Source organism: Tachyglossus aculeatus, chromosome 14, assembly GCF_015852505.1.
Source record: "Tachyglossus aculeatus isolate mTacAcu1 chromosome 14, mTacAcu1.pri, whole genome shotgun sequence".
Lineage (NCBI taxonomy): Eukaryota > Metazoa > Chordata > Mammalia > Monotremata > Tachyglossidae > Tachyglossus > Tachyglossus aculeatus.
Window position 1 is genome coordinate 41,578,371 of NC_052079.1, and position 26,086 is coordinate 41,604,456.

The 26,086-nt window shown below is 38.1% G+C and overlaps 1 protein-coding gene across 1 annotated transcript; it reads left to right on the forward strand.

Annotated features, from left to right (window-relative positions):
• Nucleotides 1–249: 249 nt before the first annotated feature.
• On the forward strand, nucleotides 250–23,832 carry NR1H4 (nuclear receptor subfamily 1 group H member 4). The gene is made up of 9 exons (XM_038756705.1): nucleotides 250–396; nucleotides 2,244–2,606; nucleotides 12,895–13,035; nucleotides 16,154–16,287; nucleotides 17,689–17,787; nucleotides 18,380–18,479; nucleotides 19,684–19,830; nucleotides 22,556–22,669; nucleotides 23,428–23,832. The coding sequence occupies exons 1-9, from the start codon at nucleotides 288–290 to the stop codon at nucleotides 23,664–23,666; spliced, it is 1,446 nt and encodes a 481-aa protein (XP_038612633.1). The 5' UTR covers nucleotides 250–287; the 3' UTR covers nucleotides 23,667–23,832.
• Nucleotides 23,833–26,086: the final 2,254 nt, after the last annotated feature.

The window sequence follows — 26,086 nt, forward strand, 5'->3', positions numbered from 1 at the left end:
TGCCCAAACAGATACTAATTTGCCGCATTTAAAAAAACTCAATATAGAAGAACAATGGAACAGAATTTTAATTCTAGCAATTGCCCTTGAGAAGGAAGTCCTAGAGAATGGTATAGAGCATGCTTTACCATTTGGCCCCCTGACAATCTCACTGACAAATTTTCTGCCCTGTAATGAAGTTAATCAGTAAGCTTAGTAACCTCTGGCCTGTGTCACTCCTTACCTAGCCTTAGAGGAAGGTCTCAGAGGAAGTTCCCGTTTTCAGTTACTATGAGTAAAGCTGAAGAATGCTCATGCAGCTACAGGATCTAGAAAACCTAATACCAGAGAGTCCTCAAATCAGCCCAAATTCCTCTGGACTTGGCATGGAAATGATTAGCATGAAGACAGCTAAAGGTAGGTGACTGTCGGTGCCTATTTTCCAAGCTACTCCCTGAAGCAAATGGTTAAGATCCTTCCAAGCCTTATGGACAGTTTTTTTTTTTTTTTAAATGATACTTGTTAAGCACTTACTATGTGCCAGGCACTGTACTAAGTTCCTGGATCTTATAGGGTTTGCGGTCTAAACCCCCATTTTACAGTTAAGGCAGCTAAAGCATAGAGAAGTTAGGTGACTTCCCCAAGGTCACACAACAGACAGTGGGATTAGAGTTGGGATTAGAACCCAGGTCATGAGTCCCCCTAGACCCATGCTCTTTCCACTAGGATACCTTGCTTCCCCTGTTTGCTATTAGCTTTTAAGTCTTGAAGTATCAGAGTGGTTTGTCCAATAGACTAATGTGGTAAGCAGTCCAATTTCCTGGTCACTTCAACTGAAACCTAATGGCTACATTTGGATCTGTGAAATCCAGTCATTTAAAAACGTATCTCTTTTTCCCACTATATTCTCATTGGTGACAGAGAATGGAAGGATTCATCACCTATAGTTTGATTGAAAGAACATCTTTTTTGGTAAAACAAAGGCAGCTATAGATGCAATATCACAGGAGCTTTTAAATGATAATTAAACTATATTTTGATGGTCACTATGCACCTGTAGACATGATATGTTTGTGTTGTATTAAAAGAAGTGCTTGGAACAGTTTATACATAAACTAGAATCACTTCCTGCCTGGATTCTAATTCAGAAGGAGTTCCTTTAATAGTTAGCAATGTTCTGGATTTTTCAGTACCCAAATAAATGTTAACTGGACTCTGAAATAACTGGAAAGATTACATTTTGGTAAACTGAGGTGATAGTATGGTCCCTTTTCTCTGTGAAATGAGGAAATGCTGGGAAATCCTGGTTATGAGTAATGTGTAGAAAGGTAGAGATGATGGATTTTTACCATTCATTCATTCAGTTGTATTTGTAGACACTGTGTGCAAAAGCTCTGTACTTAGCACTTGGGAGACTATAGTACAACAACTAACAGACACATTTCCTGCAAGGGAAGACAATGAATAAAATGGATTCTTGGATGAGTTAGAGCCTCAAAAAATGTTTGAACTGGTATTGTGAGAAAAAAAATGTTTAGTCAAGGTTTATAGCATCAGTATAGTACCAAAATCATGTCTTTCACCTCTACTGCACTCTCCCAAATGCCTAGTTCAGAGCTCTGCACACAGTACGCACTCGATAAATAGTGATTGATTGATTCAAAAGAGCAATGAGGGCCTAGCTGTGGATATAAGGACTAAATATATCACCAAGCAAGTGATTGCTGACATCTGTCCATGTTTTATCCTGAATGTCAGGAAGAGTATTGGGAAGAGCTGGTTTTCTAACCTCTATTTCTACCAACAGTCATTTAATGGTTTTACAAATTCAAATGTTTTGGTTGTTGGTAGAGCCTCAGCTGGAGACTTTTCAGAAATGAAAAGGTTTTTTTAAATTATGTGCTTTGTGTTACCTGGTGGTTGAATAGATATAAAATATGAAGGACTCGTTTATACAGTGAATTCATGTTGCAGCGTGGCTCAGTTGAAAGAGCACAGGCTTTGGAGTCAGAGGTCATGGGTTCAAATTTCGGCTCTGCCAATTGTCAGCTGCGTGACTTTGGGCAAGTCACTTAACTTCTCTGTGCTTTAGTTACCTCATCTGTAAAATGGGGATTAAGACTGTGAGCCCGCCGTGGGACAACTGTGGGATCACCATGTAACCTCCCCAGCGCTTAGAACAGTGCTTTGCACATAGTAAGCACTTAATAAATGACATTATTATTATTATTATTATGTTAACGTATTTACTGTTGCTGTTTCAGGTATAATTACAGAGCAAACAGATCCACTTGGGCAAGATCCAGATGGAATGCCTTATTTACAGTACGGCAATTTACAATTCCCTCAAGTTCAACAGCAAATAGCCTCACCGTCTTATTATTCCAACTTGGGTTTCTATCCCCAGCAGCCTGAAGAATGGTATTCTCCTGGAATGTACGAACTCAGGCGAATACCCTCTGATAATATCTTCACAAGAGAGACTGAGTTTGTGGATATGCCTGTCATCAAGAAGTCCCGAATGGGGGCATCTGCAGGGAGAGTAAAAGGAGAAGAACTTTGTGTGGTTTGTGGAGACAAAGCCTCTGGATATCATTATAATGCGCTGACTTGTGAGGGTTGTAAAGGTAAGATCATTCTTGCTGGAAATTTGGATTAGACATGGCGAGATTAGAAAGCCTTGCTTGCTAACACATCGCTGAAACCTTCTGCATGGCTACATCAAATAGTATGAGTGATCTCAGTCTCTGTTTTAGGTACATGAAAGGAAAACCTGTTTGAGTCATGATGAAATTGTCCACTGACACAAATGATTGCCCTAAAAAGAAGCAGTGAACATTGTAAAATAAATACAAATTGAATACATTTTTCTCTGAATTATCATTAGCAAAGTCACACAATCAAGTTGTATTGGATATTGCGTTTTTTATACAATTTTATTTTAACTCTCAAGAAAGCAGTTTAAACATACAAATGTATGAAGCATTCATACAAGCATGTCTATATTCAAACACCTGAGATTTTTTTTCCAAGAAAGTTTGAAGTAAGTTACAATTTCATATTTCCCATCCTCAATTCTAATGATCTGCTTTTTGGAATAAGACAGAAATACAAGCTCTCAGTAGTCTACGTCACAGAACTCATGTCATGCATTACTCCTAGAAACACATGTTTCTATGTAGTTACTTTTGTCTCAAATGTGTCATGTTGGGTTTCTAGATCATTCCATTTCAGGTACTGTATATCATCTTAAAGATTAATGTAAGTAATGTACTTGACTAAGGCACTAATTAGAAAAGTGAATGAGTTTTTTAAAATTATGGTATTTATTAAGCACTTACTATGTGTCATGCTGTTCTAATCATGTTGGTTACAGTCCTTGTCCCACATGGGGCTCACTGTCTAACGAGGAGAGAGAACAGTTTTGAATCTTAATTTTAACAGTTGAGAAAACTGAGGCACAAGGAAGTTGTGACATCTCTGGTCAACTAGGGGCAACCAGCAGATGAGCGGCAGGCCAGGACTAGAACCCAGGTCTTCCAAATTCCAGGCTCGTGCTTTTTCCACTAGGCTTAGCTGCTGCCTTGATTGACTTCTCCTGTTAAGTTTGGCACCAAAAGCCCAAAAGGCTAACTGAGTTAGTTGGATGAAGATGGAAAAGAAGTCTGAAAACATTTGCAGATTCCTCTTTCGGGATGCTATTTCATGTGAAATCTTGGCTAATAGCATCATTTTTTATGATATTTTTTAAGCGCTTACTGTGTTCCAGACCCTGTACTAAGTGCTGTAGTAGATACAAGGTTATCAGGTTGGACAGAGCCCCTATCCCACATGGGGCTCACAGTCCTAAATCCCATTTTACAGATGAGGTAACTGAGGCACAGAGAAGTGAAGTGACTTATCCAAAGTCACACGGCAGACAAGTGGCAGAGCTGGGATTAGAATCTGGGCCATGCTGCTTTTTACGATTGGATGAACTAAAATATTAATTTATATCGTTCTTTAAAGTGCTTTAGTCCACCTCCCCAATCTCAAAAAGGTGAGCAAGAACACAACCCCTCTACATATAGTGCTACTGATGATGCTAGAGTGTCCCTGGGGAAAAAAAAAAAAACTTCCAAGAAGGATTGATTAGAGTGATAATGGTGCTCCCAACTATTTCCCATCAGCATGGCCACCACCCTATCCTTCCCTCTCAATGTATTTTTGATGATTCTGGAAGAGGTGGATTTTAGGGAAGATTAGAGTGGATGGCGACAATTACCTCCACTGATTTGTCTGCCTCTGTAGAACCATCAAGTGATAGTGTGTAAATTTGAATGAAGACATTTTTCTTAGGCTCCACTGGACAATAATGAAAAGATGCAGTTGTAGCGAACTTTGCTATCGCAGTACTCAAAATAATAATAGTTGTGGTGTTTCTTAAGGGCTAATATGTGCCAAACGCTGTAGTAAGCACTGGGGTAGATAAAAGTTAATCAGCTAACACTCACATTCTAAGTAGGAGGGAGGCCAATTATTGAATCACTCTTTTACCACTGAGGAAACTGAGAGACAGCCAAATTAAGTGATTTGTCCAAGATCCCACAGGAGGCAAGTGTAAGAACCAGGATTAGAACACAGATACTCTTTCCATGGAGTCACTATAGGTCATAAATGACTCTCCAGCATAAGACAAGATGAGAGTCTTTCCACTAGCCCTCGCTACTTCTCCCTTGGCCTGTTGCTTCAAAAGACAGTATTTCCTAAAAAACTCCACCCATGATGGGAAAATTAAAAATTCTTCATCAGGATATTGTTAGTATTACTTTAATAATAATGATGGTATTTGTTAAGCACTTACTATGTGCCAAACACTGTTCTAAGCGCTGGGGTACATACAAGGCAACAAGTTTGTCCCACATGGGGCTCGTAGTCTTAATCCCCATTTTGCAGATGAGGCAACTGAGGCACAGAGAAGTTAAGTGACTCGCCCAAAGTCACACAGCTGATATGTGGCGGAGCCATGATTAGAACCCAGGTGGCATTAATTTTTAATATTTTAATAATCCACGCAATGAGGAATTGTCAACCACCTCAGAGATGAATTCAGTTCACAAGTACAGAGAAGCAGTGTGGCTTAGTGGAAAGAGCGCAGGCTTTGGAGTCAGAGGTCATGGGTTCAAATCCCAGCTCCACCACTTGTCAGCTGTGTGACTTTTGGCAAGTCACTTAACTTCTCTGTGCCTCAGCTACCGCATCTGTAAAATGGGGACTAAGACTGTGAGCCCCACGTGGGACAACCTCATAACCTTGTATCTATCCCAGAGCTTAGAACAGTGCTTTGTACATGGTAAGCGCTTAACAAATACCATTATTCTTAAGTAGAAAAATGATAGAGCAGCACTATATAGTAAGGAAAGACTGTTGTTAGGTTCTGTATTCTTTAAGTCTGTTAACTTAAAAGGTGGAGGAACCAAGGAAAAATCATTATCAAACCACCACAGAAGTCTGAAACAAAAGCTTAATTTGAATATAAAGTGAAAGAGAGGATAGACTATATTATTATTATTATTGTTTGTGTTAAGCACTTACTGCCAGGCTTTGTACTAAGTGCTGGGGTGGACACAGGCAAATCAGGTTGGATACAGTCCCTTTCCCACATGGGGTTCACAGTCTCGATCCCCATTTTACAGATGAGGTAACTGAGGCAGTCAATGAGCTGCTGAGATTAGACACCTAATCTTAATTTAGCCTTCTGACTACAGTTCTGCCTCCATGGGGGCTTAAACTTTACTACAAGCGGATTCTGCCGAGGAGTACAATTAGTATAGTGGGCCTAAAACAAGAGCTTGGTGACAGATAGGAATTAAAGTGATAAAGGCAAGAGGAAACATTCACAAGGAAGAATATCTTTTGGTCACCTTTGACGGAAGAACTAGGACAAAGGCATGCTACCCAATTTGCACTAATTGCATCATTTGTAACTCACAAAGGGAGAGAACACGAGGTAAGGTAGAGGCAGAGTTGTAGAACGATAACAAAGTTTCAGCACAGGTGTTACATCATCATCATCATCATCATCAATCGTATTTATTGAGCGCTTACTATGTGCAGAGCACTGTACTAAGCGCTTGGGAAGTACAAATTGGCAACATATACATCATCATTAACAGCACTCTTCTCTTGCTCATGCTCCTTTCCGCCCTCTCCTTTTTCTTCCTTCTTTTCCACAAATATCTATGGAACACCCATGATGTCCGCAGCACTCTTGGTCACACACTTTACAAGGAGGTCATGCAGAGCTGTATCCAAAATGATTTTATATTCTTTGAAGGTCAGCTCTTGTCCTAAATACTGTCTCAAAAGTATACTTCCAAATAGAATATGGTATATTTTGAGTTGACTTTTCTTAATCAGTATAGATTTAAGAACAGCCCTGCCACACATAAATGAGGTTTTTTTTCTCCCTTTTCTGCGCTTTCCATTGTAGTTTAAAATGATGCGGACATCTGAAAACGAATTTCTAGGTCTCAAATTTTCAAATAAGAGAAAGCGTAACGATGAAAGTACATTAGTGAAGGTTGCTTGCATTTAAAATGTAATAAGGACATTTTGGAAAAATAAGCTGTTGAGAGAAAAAAAAGGGAACAAATTAGAAACCTCATTGCAATTGTTGATTAAAACACTTGCTAATGTAAATTGTGTTATGTTTCAGATCCCAACTACCACAATGTGTGCTTTTTCTTATAAAGGTAGTTTCTATATACTTCTTCCAAATTAATACTTTTCCAAGGGACACAACAAATATCTGAAAACATTTTTTCTAGATTGCATGTATTCATAGCTTTGGCACTCGGATGAGGAATTTCTCAGATTTAAACCATAATAAATACCAAATTCAACCAAAATAACATAATGCAGAGCCAAAAATAACTGCCATTTATTTGACATTAGATTAAATCAAGACCTTTCCTTCTGCTCAGTTATCAATAAAGACCACATAGGAACTCTGCTGACATCAGTATGAATAGTGATTCAAATTTCAAACTTAAGCAACAACAACAAAAAACGCCCTACCAGGAGCTGAATGGAAGTTAACAGTCTGAATTTCAACATAGGTCAGTGTCAGTCATGTCCATTTCAATTTTAGAACAGACTATAATAATGATAATTAACATCATTATTATGGTATTTGTTAAGGGCATCTATGCATCAAGCACTTTTCTAACCATTGGGTCAGATACAAGTTAATCAGGGCAGATGCAGTTCCTGTCCTCCATGGGGCTCACAGTCAAAGCAGGAAGGAGAACAGGTAAGTATTGAATCCTCATTTTACAGTTGAGGAAACTGAGGCACAGAGAAGTAAAGTGACTTGCCCAAGGTCACACAACAGGCAACTGGCAAAGCTGGGTTTAGAACCCAAGTCCTCCTGTCCCCAGGCCTTTGGTCTTTCTACTAGGCCAATGTTGCTCCTCAAAAATAATTGGGAGAGCTCACTTTATTTAAACAAGCAATACATGAACAAAGTGAGCAACTTTGATGCCCCATTTTTATGTCCATGTTGGGTCAGATGATGGGATCCACCCAGATCAAAATCCTGACTGACGATTTACAACAAAAAAGTGATTCAAAGAAAAGTATGTAACCCCCATCCTCATGGTTACGGTTGAACTATCTATCACTCCACTTCAACACCTAACATCTCTAACTTTACTTTATTACTTTATTACTCTATTTATTTATTTATTTTACTTGTACATATCTATTCTATTTATTTTATTTTGTTAGTATGTTTGGTTTTGTTCTCTGTCACCCCCTTTTAGACTGTGAGCCCACTGTTGGGTAGGGACTGTCTCTGTATGTTGCTGATTTGTACTTCCCAAGCGCTTAGTACAGTTCTCTGCACATAGTAAGCGCTCAATAAATACGATTGATGATGATGATGATTTGGGATTTCTTGACCATGAATTTATCCAAATTCTTCTTGGATCTACTGATACTTTTGACAATGGGTTAGCTGCTCTAAAGGTCTTGTTCAAACTTACCCGGTTAACAAATCATACAGATTATCATGTTATTGTGGAAAAGCATTTCTTCAGGATTGCCTGCCTGCAATCCGGAATTACGTGTTGGGCCATTTTAGCTCATAGGCCTGACACTTGAGTAACTGATGGTCACAGGAAAGTGGCCTTTCTTTCCACTCCCCAATTTAAACTTTGAAGATTGTTCAATTCAGAATCTCTAACGGCACATCAAGGCTTTTATTTCCCTCGGTATTGAAATTTTAATTTAACTGATTCATGGGCATGATTGCTTATGTCTTTAAAGTATTTTATTCTCTTCCCTCCTAGTGCAGTAATGAATTAGGAGCACAGCTTATCCTCGAGGGGAGAATGACCTCAACTAAGATGACAGTTAATATATTAGATGAGATCATTTGTTGAATTGCATTCTGGTGATAAAAAAGAGTTTATCTAGCTATTTCTAGAGTACCTGATCACATAGATCTCTATTATGTGTATTTATAAAGTTATCCAGATCTTTTAAAGGGACAGACAGGATTGGACATCCATTCCCTTGTACTTTCTACCTACCTCTCTCAGGCAGACGAAGTGTTGTTATTTTTAAAATTTAAACTGCTGCTAAATTACTTATTCTGACTTTTTATGCAGTCACTGCACTTCACGGAGATGAATACAAAACCAACCCGGGGATTTTTTGATACATTTTCTCACGGAAGTAATCCTCTTTAGTTTCAAAATGTCAGGTCACTTTCAGGATAATTTTGCCAACTTTGAGCTGAAGGAGTTTCAACGGCAAAATGAAAAAATAATTCTCAGAAAGGGGCATTTAATGCTTAGTACAGTGCTCTGTACACAATAAGTGCTGAACAAATACCACTGATGGATTGAGCGATTGATGTTTCACTCTTAATTGCCTCACACCAGATTGGCTACACTACACTGTTAGAAATAAAATTTTATTGTAACATTATCAGGTTTTCTCAGTCTTTGGTGGTGGTCCTTTCCTCTTTTATCTCCTCTCCTCATCCACCACTCCCACATTTTAGCACACTGTATAGCAACTGATTAGTATGTTGGGCTGCCATTAATTCCCCCAAGTGCCTCCACTCCCCACTCCCACCTGCAGTGAAGCTGTAATTAAATGGCTGTTTTGGCAGTGTTGGTAAACTGGCTTCATAGCAACACCTCATTTTTTCTGATACTCTCTCGTTATTTGATATTAAATTCGGTCTATAGCTAATCATGATGCAATCCTAAAGAAGTTAGATATAAAATTTGTGGTAGCAGAATGTTTCTCAGATATTCAGAAGCTGGAAATCATGACAGGTATGGAAGCCTGCTTCTTTGAGAAAATTTTATTTCCAATCACTTGCAAATTAGATTTTTTCATTTGAACCCTATTGAAATGAATTCCAAAGAATAATAATACAAAAACAAACAATATGTGAATGTGTCTGTGTGTGTGTATGTGTCTGTGTGTAGACTGGTGTCAAATAAGGAACACATTTAAATTATTAAATGCCATAGGGTTAATATAGCATTGCTTCCTCAGAGAGAAATGTTTAGCTCAGCTATAAAAATCTGAATTATAGTTTCTGACTCAGCTCACGTGGGGAAAAGAATGAGCCAAATTATCACTCAGCTTCCTTGTGACTCTTTTGAAAAAAAGAGAGAGACAAATCTGTCAGCTATTAAACATTGACTTCTCAATTCCTTGTTTAAAAAGCACATTTCATAACTGGATCTTCATTATCTGCCTTTCAGTATCAATAACTGTAGTAATTTGAGTCTTGTAAAGAAGATCCTCGTAGACTGATGTCTGAGTCCTGTGAGCTGTCAGATAATCTGCATTGACAGATATGGCAAAAATGGCATTATAGCATTTTTATTTGCTGTCATTAAAAATAGGTGACTGAGTTTTCAGCCAATATTTCAGACTGGTCTATCTGCTGTGGTGGTCTCCAAACAGACCATTGTTTCATCACATTGTTTAGGATGGTGTTTACTGTGCCTTTTAATCATTTATTCTTCCTTTTGTGCTTATGTGTTCTGCTTGTTTGCCTCAATTCACCTCACAACAGCTGCTTGGGCACCCTATTTTTTCTCTCCTCACATTTTCCATCCTCTGTGGACACTAACAGCTCCATGGTGGGGAGCGGACAACATTAAGTTTTGTTAGCAATGAAAGTCTCTTCTTCTTCCTCCAAACCTATCTCAGGAGAACTGACATCAGTATATGCTGACACAGATTGATACAGAACATTTGTGGTTTAGCCATCCCTCCAACACCTCTGCCACTTGGCTAGTGACAGGATACTTGGCATACTGTTTCTTAAGTAGTTCTTCCACTTTCCACTTTGGAAAAAATGGTATCACCTCAAAATTTGATGTATAATATCGAGGGCAGTGAATTCTACTCACTTCAGGTCATGACAAAGAGACTGTCATAGTGCAGTAACTTCAGACCTCAATGACACTCACCGTTGACCCTACTCATAAAACGTGGCAAGCCTGAGCCTATTAATCAATCAATCGTATTTATTGAGTGCTTGCTTTGTGCAGAGCACTGTACTAAGTGCTTGGGAAGTACAAGTTGGCAACGTATAGAGACAGTCCCTACCCAACAGTGGGCTCACAGTCTAGGAGGGGACCTCCTAAAAAGGGAGAAACGAATGGATGTAGGATGTAGGATGGTCTGATGAAACATATAGGCAGATTTTACCCCCTCTATTCCAGAGAAGCAGAGTGGTTCAGTGGAAAGAGTACGGGCTTTGAAGTCAGAGGTCATGGGTTCAAATCCTGGCTCCACCAATTGTCAGCTATGTGACTTTGGGCAAGACTCTTAACTTCTCTGTGCCTCAGTTCCCTCATCTGTAAAATGGGGATTAAGACTGTGAGCCCCCCCCATGGGACAACCTGATCACCTTATATCCCCCAGCGCTTAGAACAGTGCTTTGCACACAGTAAGCGCTTAACAAATGTCATTATTATTATTATAGCTCCTCAGACTAGAAAGATTGTTAAACCTTTGCTTTAACTGAACCCAGCCGATGCCAATTTACAACCTAGCTATTGTTCCCAGATGAGGCAGTTCAGTGACAGCTTTTAGCAAATGGGAAAGAATGTGGGCAAAGGCGAAACCGGCCAAGATGGATCTAGTGAGATGGATTTAGTGTAGTGTTTCTCAGTTGGACTTGGAACTCTCCAGGGAGGCTGGCTATTGTGGAGTCAGGAGGAGGTCAAGCAGTCTGGAAATAGCTGTTGGCTAACAGCAGCATGTCTCCTTTACACAATCTCCTTCCCCAAACATGAAACTGTTGATATCTTTTCCTTGTGTTACCTTTGTGCCCTCATCTCCTCTTCCATCTTCTAAGTTCATCATTTCACGACTGGAGAGGAGATCAACAACTTGGTCACCTTACCATACTTTCTTCTATTTTGATAAATGGATGAAACACAAGGAAGGGACGGTATGCAGTAAAAAAGGTGGAGAACCACTGCCGTCTTTAGTCACCTCATTATGCTCTCAAAAAATACTATTGATTAATTGATTGATTGATTGGCATGCTCCTATTAGCCTGAAATTTCTGTCTTTGATGCAAACCATGGAGTTGTACAGAAGGAAGCTTATTTTTCAGCTGGGAAGTAAAGAGGCAACAAAATTCTCTGAAAAACTGCAGACTCCTTTGTATTATTAATTTATTGTGAGTATGCTTTAGGTGGATAATATAGAAGAGAATATTGCCATACCTACATGGCTAAGCATGTTTCTTGGGAAAAAAATGTGAATTTTCCCTGAAATCGGTCCCTTCAAAATCGTTCGTTATAAATGCATTAGCTAACATCATTAGAAGCAATATAGTCTAGTCTAAAGATCACACGAGTGCTAGTCAGAAGAACAGGGTTCTAATACCGATTCTGACATTTGCCTCCTGTTGTCAAGTTAAGAAGTCACTTAACTTCTCTGTGCCCCAGTTCCCTCATCTGTAATATGAAGATGAAATGTCTGTTCTCTCTCCCTCTTAGACTGTGAGCACAGGTACTGTGTCTGATCTGATTTTCTTGCAACTATTCCAGCACTTAGCACAGTGCTTGGCACATAACAAGCACTTAATTATTACTATTCTAGGCTAATAAAATGAATGTGAGGCAAGTCATGGATCTCCAGCCCCAACTCCAATTCTTCCAGAAATCCTGACATACCTGACAGGGAACAACCCACCTTCAGTAAACAGGAGGAGCTGGTAGCCAATCAATCAGTCAATCTATGGTGTCGAGCTCTTATTGTGTTCAGTAAATTTAGGAGAGTACAGTGCCGCACAGTACGAGTTGGCAGGAACGTTCCCTGTCCCTAAAATGCTCATAGTCTAGAAGAGGAGCTTACAATGTAGAGAAAAGGAGACAGCAATTCCACGGGAAACCAATCTTGTTTCCAGGAGCCCACCTAGTATATTTCATACTCTGCTGTTCCTGTCCCACATAAGGATCCCAGTCTTAATCCCCATTTTACAGATGAAGTAGCTCAATTTCTGGCTCCACCAGGCTGCATAGCCACCTGGAGAGAACCAGCCCAGAAGAAGAGCACTGCGATGATGTTAAATTCCTGGAATCTTTGGATTGGCTCTAGTGTCTGAGGGTGCCTAGAGTTTAAACCAGATTAAACTCTCTCTGGTTTAAACCAGCCTAAAATCCTATTTTCCCCTTACACTATAAAAATAGGGGTCATAGATTTTTGACAAGACAGTGTGGAAACTTGAAATGATCTCCCCAATTCAGAAAAGGCCGTCTGGCGCATTCCAAGGGTTAATGCAATACCATAGACTTGTGGAATATTTTCTATCTTGATGGGGATTTTTTCTGGTTGAAGCGGCTAAGAACCTTTTTACATGTTTTAGTGTTACTTTCACAGGATTCTTCAGAAGAAGTATAACGAAAAATGCTGTGTACAAGTGCAAAAATGGAGGGAACTGTGAGATGGACATGTACATGAGGAGAAAGTGTCAAGAGTGTCGGCTCCGGAAATGCAAACAGATGGGGATGTTGGCCGAATGTATGTATACAGGTATTTTTCACCAAGGACTCAAATTGTAATGAAAGTCACTGAAAAGGCCAATTCCTTCCAGGAGAGCAAGAATGCCTAGGTATATGTTAGGTATTGGGAAGGACAGAAGTTCTTTGGGGGCATAAAACAGAAATTTACTCATGGTCTGACTTTCCTTTAAAGGAGTAGCTTACTCATCTCGTGTAATTTGGACTTAAAAGCTGTGTGGATTTTGGGAGTGTGTAATGACAAGGCTCATAGTTGTTATGTAATTAAAAGTGAAGATTTCAATCAAACCGAATAAAGTCAAAGCTATTAGACTGGAAGAAATCATGATAGCTGCAAACTTGAAGCCCTGTCTGATTTAATTAACAAAAACAAAGACTCACTCTGGAAAAGGAAAATGTAGATGGGAAGTTTTAATAGAAAGGGCTCTGTAAAGTATGAAAGCCTTCTGGACTGTCTAAATAGAACTTTTAATTCATTTATCTTGAGAATTCAGCACATTTTTAGTGTAGTTTAGAAGCTTGTATAGGTTCGCACAGGAAATTAATCTACTCCTAGTTTTTAATATAATTTTATCCTTTCATCAGATAGAGATGATGAATTAACTGTTGGCTTTGTGAGAAACAATAATCTCCATCAATATTTGGAATGCATGCAAGTATCATATAATTAATGTTTCATTTGGTAAATTTAACAGAGCCCAGAGATTCTGAGATATGCCATCTTCTTGCATGGTATGTAAATGTACCAACAAATTCCACCCAGTGGATGATAACATTCCCTGAGTTCAATGTAGAGTGAAATAAAAGCCTTGGAGGAAAGTGATCTCAGTTTTATTGTCCAAAAATCCAAGGGAAGCAAGGATAGGCTCGGTGATCAATAAGAATGAATGAGCACAAGGAAAAGCTATAGGGCAGTGTAAATAATACCATCTCAGGACATATGAAACTTTTAGAAGAACTGATCATTTTCTTATCTTGTACATATGAGACAAAAGATAACAATAGGTGCTATTTGAATTTGATCTTGCAATGGAAACACTGACCTGGTTACTGGGGATCTTATACTGCTCATAATTTAAACATAAATGTGTTCTAAAAGAAGTGATGAGGGTACTTTACAAGCTACCAAATGCATTTCAGGATGTAATGTTTATTATAATCTGGACTGGTTCAACAGTAGACCAAAATCATTTATGTGCAGTAAGATACAGAGGAAAAAATTAGTCTGAAATTAGTATACCTCTAATTGATTCAATCAGCTTCTGGAAACAAAGTGTAATGGAAGAATGAAAAGGAGGAAGAGTTGAATAAACTTCTATGGTTTCACTCTTTCTGAACTACTTAAATATAAAGCTACAAAAAGTCAAAACAAAATATTTCCTAGTTTCATTGGTTGATGACTATGTTAGAATCTTTTTGCTTTTGTTCTCAATAATAGCACAGAAAGCAACAGGATTTTTCCAGAGGAAGAAATTATGGAGTGAGGGGAAAATAAACAGCATTTTAGTGCTGTTTTAAGTGGCTTGGAACACTGACAACTATTATCCTTTTGTAATATCTGAGTTTTCTATGCAAGATAATGTCCTATGTTCATATTTACTTTTATACCTTTTCAATAAACTCAATATTTTTAATATTTCTTGAAAATTGAATGCTTATGACATGTTGCTCATAGTGATTTGCTTTTAACAGATTTCCTTTTCTGCAGTTTGCTGTATTTTCATCACCACCAGGAGAAAGATTTATGTTCAGCATTATTTTATGAGCTGATGGAGTATTGCAGGATATTGGTGGGTGTGGGAAAAGGACTGTGGAAAATGTACTTACAACTATGGTTAGCTGATTCCTTTAGTGATACCACAAAAAATACCAATTATAAGAATGAAACACCTGAACTTAAATTAAAAGTAAAGCTATCTTGGGGATTTGTTAGCCAGATGGAGAAAGGATGACTCAAAGCAAAACCAGTCATTATTAATTAACTCTAATAACCTGCCCCAACTTTAAAATAATTATTGCTTTAAAGCATGAACATTCATAACTGCAAACATCAAAGCTCTGCTTGGGTTTATTTGACATTTCCCTTCTTCTCGAACTCAGAACTGTGCGGCTCTTCGCTCTTTAACTTTCACGTTGAGGAATGGGAGCCTTTTAGTGACCATCTTCAGTTTTTATCTTGCTTGGTACCTTGTTTTCATTTTTTTAAGCTTCAACTTCTCAAGCCACACCAATCCTGTATAGAAATACCCAACCATAACCCAGAGAGAAACAAACATACAAAATAAACCCCTCAAAATTGACTAGACCACACCCCACTCGCTTTTTCTACCACTCTCGTCCATCTGCCTGGTACTCATTGATATTAATAATGAAATTAACATTCACCTTGAATGTTATAATTGAGCCTGGGCTACTTCCAAGGACTTACTTTGGACCTGCTGTTGGAGATTTTAGAAAGATAAAGATGTCCACGAATTAGAAGAAATCACTGTGACTTCGTTTCATCCCACCTCTTCAACCCTGAATATTCCTGCATATTCCCAAAAGATTGAAAAGATCAAGTTAGGTTTTCCATTTTTCAATTTGAGAAATGTCTTTATAAATGTGAGGAAAACATAGGCCACACCATGTACATTTAAAGTTGAAAGGAACATGTGTATTTTTGAGTGATTGGTTCCATTTTCCTTTTTTTAATTGAATCTGTTAAGCTCTCACTATGTGCCAGGTACTGTACTAAGCATTAGAGTAGATAAAAGCAAATCAGGTTGTACACAGTCCCAGTCCCACATGGGGCTCAAAGTCTTAATCCCCATTTTACAAGTGAGGTAACTGAGGCACAGAGAAGTTAAATGACTTGCCTAAGATCACTCAGCAGACAAATGGTGGAGCCAGAATTAGTATCCAAGTCCTTCTGCACACAGGCCCACACTCTATCCATGAGGCCACACTGCTTCTCAATTCTCAAATGTTCCTTATTTGCCCTGAAGTTGCAATATATATGTATAGAGATATTTGTTTATTTAATCGGGCCCTTCAAAGGCTTAGTAGGGGTTTCTGCCATGGAGTATTAATCCTCTGTCTCTGTTAAATCCCGTAAATACATCTTTTTAATATTTCAGGTTTATTAACAGAAATACAATGCAAGTCTAAACGCCTGAGAAAAAATGTGAAACAGCCCTCTGATCAGACAGCCAATGAAGATAGCGAGGGGTCTGACCTGAAACAAGTGACATCTACAACTAAGTCATTCAGGGTAATCAGATTTAATTATGACTTTAGGGGATGGTGTGAATATGAATTATTTCCTGATACAGTATTATTATTATTAATAATAATATCTGTTATGCACTTACTACATGCCGAGCGCTGTTCTAAGCCCTGGGGTAGATACAAGATAATGTTTGGACACAGTTCCTGTCCCACATGGGGTTCACAGTCTTAATCCCTATTTTACAAATGAGGTAACTGAGGCACAGAGAAGTTAAGTGATTTGTCCAAGGTCACACATTAGACAAGAGGCGGAACCGGGATTAGAACCCACATCCTCTGACTCCCAAGATCTCCTGGTCTTGCCACCGGGCTGTGCGGCTTCTTGTAACCTTAATATTAACCCTACAAATTTATTAACCCTACCGAATGTTCCTGGTGTTCCCTGTCCACGCAGAAGCAGTATGTTTTGCCTAATGAGGACCATGAACTAGCCATGGGCCTTGGGAAGTGTCCCTTCCCAATCATGGCAGGAAGCCCAAATAGGCGTGCAATAGCAGTTGGCAGTGCTACCATCTCCAGCTCTTGGCCAGGGACCCCAAGACCCCCTTCCTAAATAGCCCCCTGAAATCCTGACACTTATCTTGGGGCCACGCCAAGGAGAGAAGCCGGGGAGAAATTGAAACTGAACACTTATCAACCACTGTTCTAGTAGCTCTAAATCCTATTTGGAAGTCTTTCCCCCAAGAAGCCCTACCATTTCTAGACTAATTTTCAGTTCATCCATCTGGTAATGGAAATTCGGTGGGTTTCGGGTGACGTTTAAAGTCTTCTCTAGAAGAGATTCTGCAGTGAAAATTCTCTCTGGGTAGAGATTCTGGGGTGAGGCCTTTAGATATGAATTGTACCTATCTGCTACATTTCCTATACTCTTGCTAGTACTTCAATTGAATAGAAATGGAAAAAATAATGAAAGGTGTGGTTTCAGGTAAATAATGTCTCTTGAGTTTTCAGATCATTATTATTGCTATTATTATTATTGTATTTGTTAAGTGCTAACTAAGTGTCAAGTACGGTTCTAAAGTGCTGGGTTAGATACCAGATAGGTTGGACACAATCCCTGTCCCTTATGGGGTTCACAATCTAAGTGGGGAGGAGGAGAACATGTATTGAATCCCCATTTTCCAGTTGAAGAAATTGAGGCACGTAGAAGTTAATTGACTTGCCCAAGGTCACACAAGATCATAACGAATTTATTTAGAAATGCTTCCTCTACTAAAAATGACAATCAGGTTGCATCTGCATGTGCAAAGTGAAGTGGAAAGTTGAAGCATTTATTCCACTGTGGTTTCACTATCTACTAACCCTTGTTCAGAATAAATTATTCCTCTATTTTTACTTGATAACTACAAAAACTGGATATATTTTTTTTTTCTGGCCAGTATAGGAGAAAATAGAACTTACCCCAGATCAACAGAATCTTTTGCTTTATATCATGGATTCATACAGCAAACAGAGGATGCCTCAGGAAATAGCCAATAAAATTGTAAGTATGGTGCTTAAAAATACGTAAGTTACCAGCCTTCACTAGCTTCCACAAATTGGATGTGGCTATGAATTTTCCAGTATAATAGATTTCAAATGGGAATCAAAATTAAATAAGAAATCAAAGCCATATTTATCCATTAAGCAGTAAAATGTCAAATGCCTACTGCCATCAAGCCTTATGAGATATACCTAGCTGAAATTTTGGAGTATAGTTTTGGGAGATCAGTTCATGCTCTCTTTTTTCATTTTTTAGTGGTATCTGTTAAGTGCTTACTATGTATCGCACTATACTAAGCACCGAGGTAGATAGAAACTAATCAGGTTGGACACAGTCTATTTCCCATGTGAGGCTCACAGTCTTAATCCTCATTTTACAGATGACACACAGAAAAGTTAAGTGATTTACCCAAGGTCACGCAGCAGATATAAGTGGATGAGCTGGGATTAGACCTAGGTCCTCTGATTTACAGGCTCCTGCTCTTTCCACCAGTCAACCCTGCTTTGTTTCCCATGCTCTTCCTCATGGTTTTGCTTTAGCACATATTTTCCACATCTATTAGGTAATTGTTTTCTATATTTTTTAAATTTAGCTAAAGGAAGAATTTAGTGCCGAAGAAAATTTTCTAATTTTAACAGAAATGGCTACCAGTCATGTCCAGATTCTTGTGGAATTCACAAAAAAATTGCCAGGTATGCTCCTCATGGGATTATCAACCTATGTTATGTGTAAAAATGGCCTTGTATTAGTGAGTTTTATTTTTCTGGAGAAGTGGGAAATGATTTTAGATCGCGTATGAGAAGCCAAGGTGGCTGAGCGTCTGATCTCATGTTTGAAAACAAAAAGAACACCTAGTCAGGTTTAACTATAAATTCTTCTTATTATCATTATTAATAATGAAAATAATAATATTAATGGCATTTGTTAAGTGTTTACTCTGTGTCAGACACTGTTCTAAGCACTGGAGTGGATACAAGCTAATCAGGTTGGACCCTGTCCCTGTCCAGTGTGGACACCGTCCCACATAGAACTCACAGTTCTAATCCCCATTTTACAGATTAAGTATTTGAGGCACAGAGAAGTTAAGTGACTTGCCCAAGGTCACACAATAGACAAGTGGCAGGTCCTCTGAGTCTCAGGCCCATGCTCTTCATTAGGCCACGTTGATTCATGAGTTCTAGAGGCATACTTGGAGTTTGGGAGGCTTCACATTTTCCAATTTCAGCAGTCATTAGTGCTTTTGTAGTTTTTAGAATGCATTCGCATGTGTTGAGAGTGGTATTTTAAGCTAGTAAGCAACTTCCTAACCTGGAATCTTTATTAGAAATATTGCAGTAATCCACCCCTCACTCTTCCCTTATGGTATTTAATAAAATAAAACTGGCTTTAACAAAAGCCAGTTTTGATGGACATACATGAAATTCATAAATATTGGAGAGAAAGTATTCACATATCACGGAAACATTCACATGCCCTCATTTCTTTATTAACTCTGAAAGAGGAATTTAATTTGTTATATGCTAATCGAGTTGAAGACACTATCTCCTTATCCAAAACAAGATAACCCAATATGAAAACTGGGGTTAGGGGTGATGAAAGGGCTGGGGAAAAGGAGAACTGGAAGGATATTAACCAGTTTGTTTATGGAAGAGGACCGAGAAGAATCTCCATGTCACATGTTCTGTCTTGAATCAAGAAATGATTGATTATACTGATTATACTGAGAGATACTGAGGAAGCTGCCATTGCAGTGATTGCATAATTTGGTTCACTGGCAAAAAATATTTCAGATCCTTGTATGAAAATAGACAGGATGGTTAGCTGTCGATGATAGTGTCGCTGTTGTTCTCCTGATACTTGGGAGGAATATTAATTGTTTGATGTGGTTCGCCCCAGGATTTCAAACTCTGGACCATGAAGATCAAATTGCTCTGTTGAAGGGTTCTGCAGTAGAAGCCATGTTTCTCCGTTCTGCTGAGATTTTCAACAAGAAACTTCCCGCTGGACACGTCGACCTCTTGGAAGAAAGGATTCGCAAAAGTGGTAAGGATTTCAGTTAACGGTATAAGGACCCGAGCTGCTCAGTGCCAACACTTTTCCCACAGTCCCTCTTGAAATAGCAAATGGAGGCAAATTTTTGAAGGGGAAAACTCTGGAGGGGAAAAGAAAAAGACATATCCCAAAGTAAAATGAAACTTTAACCTGAAAAATAAAATAAAATAAAATATTGTCAGAGACTATTTAGATCATTTGGATCGAGAAGGTGAATAGGCAGCATGGAAAAAATTAGCAGCAATTCTGCCAAGTCAGGGGAGTCAATCCGAAAGATTTAGACTTGTCTGAGGACAAGACCATAGGTACAAAATGTACAAATCACCTCAGTCAGTGCCATATGAGTGTCTAAAAATCAGACATTCTGATTTTATATATAGTTTCTGTAACAACACAAAAATGTTAGAACTCATATGCCCACAACTGTTTAGTCATCTGTTTGTTCTCATTTTATTAATATTTATGGATTTTTTTCTCTGGTTTGAATTTTAAAATGCTTGGGCTAAAAAAAAAACACCCTGCTATCTGGTGGCAATGGCCTTTCAGAAGAATTGTAATTCATATGCTAATGTAGTACACAATTTTATTATACATTTATTTCCAGAATCATGTCATATCTCAAAGCAGTTTTTCTCTATGCCTTCAGAACCCTTCTGATGATACATTTCTTTTGACTTCCTCAAATTTCCCATCCTTTCATAAGTTTGCCATTATTAAAACCCAATTATAGATACAAAGATACTGTCTTCTGAGCTTCATTGAATGAAGATTGCACTATTTATGCATGTTAATTGATGCTCAGACCTAGATGCCAAACTGCAAATGGGTTGGATTGTTTCCACACAATTCTAATGTGTTAGCAATTTCATTTATAACTTCTTACTGTATTTCTAAATATAGCTTACAAACTCTTTTTACTGGAAACTTACCAGTACCTTTATGCCCGAAAAGGTAAGTGGAAATGAAAAATATATCATTTGCTAATTCAGCTTCAAAAATATTTTTACCTGAAATATTGGACAGTTGAGCCACTGTGTACATTTTGGTTAAATTATCTGGATAGTATGAAAGTGTAGAACTGTTCTAATTCCCGAATGAGTTCTTATTCTTTATTGCTATGATTATCAAGGCTTTAATGACAGTATTTAAATTTTAAATTATATCAAGGACCCACTTTCATGGCCAAAGATTTGAAATATTAGACCAAGATTGCTAGATGTTTTGGCTAAACTCATTTTATTATTCCATATTTTAAAATTATTTTAAAGTACAGATAGACCCTTAAAGTTTTTATTTGTTTGGGCACACTCTGATCTACACAACTGAAGTAAATGCTTTGAAATAGAATAATGTTTTAAATGGGTTGTATTCAGATATAGCTATTCTGATAGGAATACATAAGTATGTGTGTGTATACATAGCATATTTATTTATGTTAAATATGGCCCTTGATAGGCTAATCATTGTAAAGTGACGTTAGAAATCTTACTGCAATTGATAGATTATGTTCATGTCATCAAGCATATGTAACTAATATCATTATAGGCATCAAATTCTGTGCTTGGTGGAAAAAGACAGTTTTTTAAACATGACAGTGGAAGTTAACTTTATGGGAGGAAATAGTAAGCAAACTGACTAGCAAAGTAATGCTTACACATCCAAGGATGTGGTTTCATTTATATGTTTCTAAAATATCTTAATTCTTCAGACCTTTTTTCACAGTTAACTCTTAAAAAAACCCGAAGTCTTTTTCATTCTTACAAGTCTGGAAATTAATTTTGATAGCTAAAAACATTATAATTCAACAGATAAGTAACATAGTTTTATTTTATTGAATGAAAGACGTCAATGACCTTTTGTAAGGCATAAGCCAAAAATATAATTTCATCTTCATTTTACTTATCAACTTGTCAAGATTAATTCTTGGATCTAGAGGATATCATTTTGCTCTGATGTAATGCATAATTGTTAAATATTTTAGTCAAGAGGTTTATCCTAGGCAAACACAGCCAATATTTTTGTTCTAGCTATTGCCAAAATGGATTTTATTATTGTTATTATTATTGGTTAGACAACTGAAATGACAATAATAATCTTTACTTTTCAGGAAACATATCTGGGTTTTTTGGGTTTTTTTTGATCTTTTCATGGTTGTTACATTATAATATAGCGCCCTCTTGTGGCAAAATGCTAGTTAATTGTATAATAACATAATCAGAAGCGAGGTTAGTCTCTTGCAAAGAACCGAAAAAAGGTATAAAAAAGAAAAAGCCTGTCATGAATATAATGTTACTTTTGCACTTTTAATATTAGAAAAGATTTTGGATTCTTTTTTTTGGACCATTTTCAATTTATAACCCCTCTTGTGTTCTTGAAGCCCTAATTTAATCAAATAATTTTTTATCATCACATTTTCAAATCTAATGTCGATTACTACCCATTAAAGAATATAATTTTTCTTGAAAAAAATTAGGCACCGAGCTGACCGTGAATTAGCTTCTGTAGAATCAATGAGGACATTTAGGAAAGGGATTATTTAATTCTACAGATCAGGAAGAGTACCTAAAAAAAGGTTAAGATTAGAGTTTATCAATGTTGGGTTCGAGTGCTTTGAAATCACATATTTAGCTTTTTGTGTTGATGTTGCTTTAGGCTTTCAATGCTTTGCAGCCTCTGGTACATTATGCGATTAGACAAATTGTTTTCTCCCCCATAGGTATATCCGATGAATACATTACTCCTATGTTTAGTTTTTATAAGAGTATTGGAGAGTTGAAAATGACCCAAGAAGAATATGCTTTGCTTACAGCAATTGTAATCTTATCTCCAGGTACTCTCTAAATGAAACCTCATCCCTTAATCATCTTAGGGAAAATAGAGTAAAAAAAATAAGGAAATGTTTATGATTCGCCTTTCAGGTGTTCAGCGTTTCATTTACAATCATTCAGTGATAAACAGCATTAAATCAATCAATCAATCGTATTTATTGAGCGCTTACTGTGTGCAGAGCACTGTACTAAGTGCTTAAACTGAATTTATGTTTAAAATCAGAGAGCAACAGCTGAATTTGAAGTAATTGACCATTAGTCCTACCTCGAAGTTACTAATGAGCCCGAATCTAAAGGTCTTGCTTACCTCTTGCTTGACTCCACAACTCCCAAACCCTGCTCATCGAGCTCACACACTAAGTTTGGGAGCTGTCGAAGAGTAGCCGTTCCACGCTGACAGCAGGATTTTCCATCGATTGATTGAGCGAGCGCTTATTCTGCTTAGAGCACTGTACTGAGCGCTTCGGAAAGTGCAGTAGAGTTAGAAAGCAAGATCCCTGCCCGCTAAGAGATTTTGACCTTGTGACCCAGCCCTGTGATTTACCTTTTAACACTACCTCAGGCTCAATATCCAAACTCACTCTATGAGCTTTTGGAGGTGTTCATGGCCTTTCGTGACCTGCCTACTGCTTGCTACCCTATAAAGGGGCAGAGGGAAGTGGGCAGGAGAGGAGGGAGGAGGAAGGAAAGGGAGGGGGAAGCTGGGTTTAATATTAGCCAGAATGGATGCTTATTTTTCCTATTTTAAATCCCCAAATAGATCGACAATACCTAAAAGATAGGGAAGCTGTAGAAAGGCTGCAGGAACCACTGCTTGAAGTTCTACAAAAGTTGTGCAAGATTCACCAGCCCGCAAATCCTCAACATTTTGCCTGCCTCCTGGGTCGCCTCACTGAGTTAAGGACATTTAACCATCACCACGCCGAGATGCTGATGTCCTGGAGAGTGAATGACCATAAATTTACTCCTCTACTCTGTGAAATCTGGGATGTTCAGTGATCAATTATTTGGCAGGGGGGGGGAATAATGCATTTATTTTCTTTGAAAAATAAATTGGCTGTAGATCTTTAAATCTTTTTGCATTTGTAATGGGATTTCATGCCTCATTCTTGTTCATATGTATATACTAATTATACAAGCTTTGACAGCTGTAAATATAGCAGTGGCGAAGTTGTTCAATATTTCTTCAATATTCCTTACAGAGGTAAAGAGAATCATTCACAATGACTGGTCTACCCTGTTTATTTCCCGAGGAATTAAATTGATTGTCATTGCAGCTCTTTGCTGAAATAGGGAAAAGCTAGTTTCATTATATTTTTCTTTCACCTTTTCTTTATTGCATATATTTTATTAAAGAATTCTGAACCAGTGCACAGTAATAAATCACAGTAATGACATTATGTGCTCTTATCTTGTAACTATAAACCTAGAAATGTCTAACATATACGCCCATACTCCTTCATGTGATAAAAAGTGTATTTTGGAGTTCAGGAGTAGTTTTCCCTCAGATGAGAGAAAGAATGGCCTTTTCATTAATGAGGTTTGCCCAGAAAGCCTATTGAATATTAAATTAACAGTTGTTTCACCACTGATAATTTGCTTTTTTCTATACCCCTATATGTAGGAAATACTAAAAATTAACCCAATCAATCGTATTTATTGAGTGTTTACCATGTGCAGAGTACCATACAAAGTACTTGGGAGAGTACACTATTACAGAGTTGATCCAGAAAATATTTTTTTCTAACAATCACTTCCTGACACTAGTGCTCCATATTTGGAGACTGATTTTGGAATCCTTTCATAGACAATGAGCCAGAAAGGTTGTGGGGAGGGGGCATGCCACTTTCCCTATTTCTTCTCTCAATCATTCTATCCATTTAAAAGTATCAACCAGTTTTCACTGTATAATAATAATAATAATAATTGTGGCCTTTGTTAAGTGCTCAGTATGAGCCAAACACTGTATTAATTGTTGGATTAGGTACAAGATAATCAGGTCAGACACAGTCCCTGACTCACAACAGGCTCACAGTCTTTTTATAATAATAATAATAATAATGATGGCATTTATTAAGCGCTTACTATGTGCAAAGCACTTTTCTAAGCGCTGGGGAGGTTACAAGGTGATCAGGTTGTCCCATGGGGACGGTTTTAATCCCCATTTTTACAGATGAGGTAACTGAGGCCCAAAGAATAATAATAATAATAATAATGGTATTTATTAAGTGCTTACTATGGGCAAAGCACTGTTCTAAGCACTGGGGAGGTTACAAGGTGATCAGGTTGTCCCCCAGGGCTGGTTTTAATCCCCATTTTTACAGATGAGGTAACTGAGGCCCAGAGAATAATAATAATAATGGCGGCACATTTTTACAAATGAGGTAACTGAGGCCCAGAGAACAATAACAATGATGGCATTTATTAAGCGCTTACTATGTGCAAAGCACTGTTCTAAGCGCTGGGGAGGTTACAAGGTGATCAGGTTGTCCCACGGGGACGGTTTTAATCCCCATTTTTACAGATGAGGTAACTGAGGCCCAGAGAATAATAATAATAATAATGATGATGGCATTTATTAAGTGCTTACTATATGCAGTGTTCTAAGCTCTGGGGAGGTTACAAGGTGACCAGGTTGTCCCACGGGGATGGTTTTAATCCCCATTTTTACAGATGAGGTAACTGAGGCCCAGAGAAGGGAAGTGACTTGCCCAAAGTCACCCAGCTGATGAGTGGCGGAGCCATGACTCCAAAGTCCAGGCTCCTCTTTCCACAGAGCCGCCCTGTATCGTGCCACATAGGGCCCTCGCACTTGTACTTCCCAAGCGCTTAGTACAGTGCTCTGCACACAGTAAGCGCTCAGTAAATACGATTGATGATGATGATGATGAAGTAGGAGGGAGAAGCTATACTGAACCTCCATTTTACAAATGAGGAAACTGAGGAACAGAGAAGATAAGTGGCAGATCTAGGATTAGAATCCAGGCCCTCTGACTCCTAGGCCTGTGTTCTTTCCACTAGGCCATGCTGTGTAGTTGATAACAGATTGTTGTCTCCCAAATGCTTAGTACAGTGCTCTGCACACAGTAAGTGCTCAATAAATAAGTTTGTTATGGGCAGGGACCAGGCCTGCTAATTATGTTGTATTGCACTCTCCCAAACACTTAGTAAGTTGCCCTGCACATAGTAAGAGCTCAATAAATACGATTGATTGATGAATACAATGGGTTGATTGATTTCCTGCCAATATTTTAGATAGTTGTTGTGTCCCTCTACAGTTGGAAATCAGGACGGTCCTCTAAGAAACACCGCTTTTTTCTCTCCAGCATTCCTCGATAGTCAGAAACAGCACCTTGATCTCACTCTAATCCAAATTAGCCAAAATAGATTTTTCTAGCAAAGGAGAACTTTTCGAAAAT

What these genes read in the sequence shown, in the direction of transcription:
- NR1H4 (XM_038756705.1), top strand. Translation starts at nt 288, where the DNA reads ATGCTCATGCAGCTACAGGATCTAGAAAACCTAATACCAGAGAGTCCT. An exon ending in AGGAAATAGCCAATAAAATT is followed by an intron (nt 17,788 to 18,379) that starts GTAAGTATGGTG and finishes TTTTAAATTTAG; the next exon opens with CTAAAGGAAGAATTTAGTGC. An exon ending in AGAAAGGATTCGCAAAAGTG is followed by an intron (nt 19,831 to 22,555) that starts GTAAGGATTTCA and finishes TCTCCCCCATAG; the next exon opens with GTATATCCGATGAATACATT.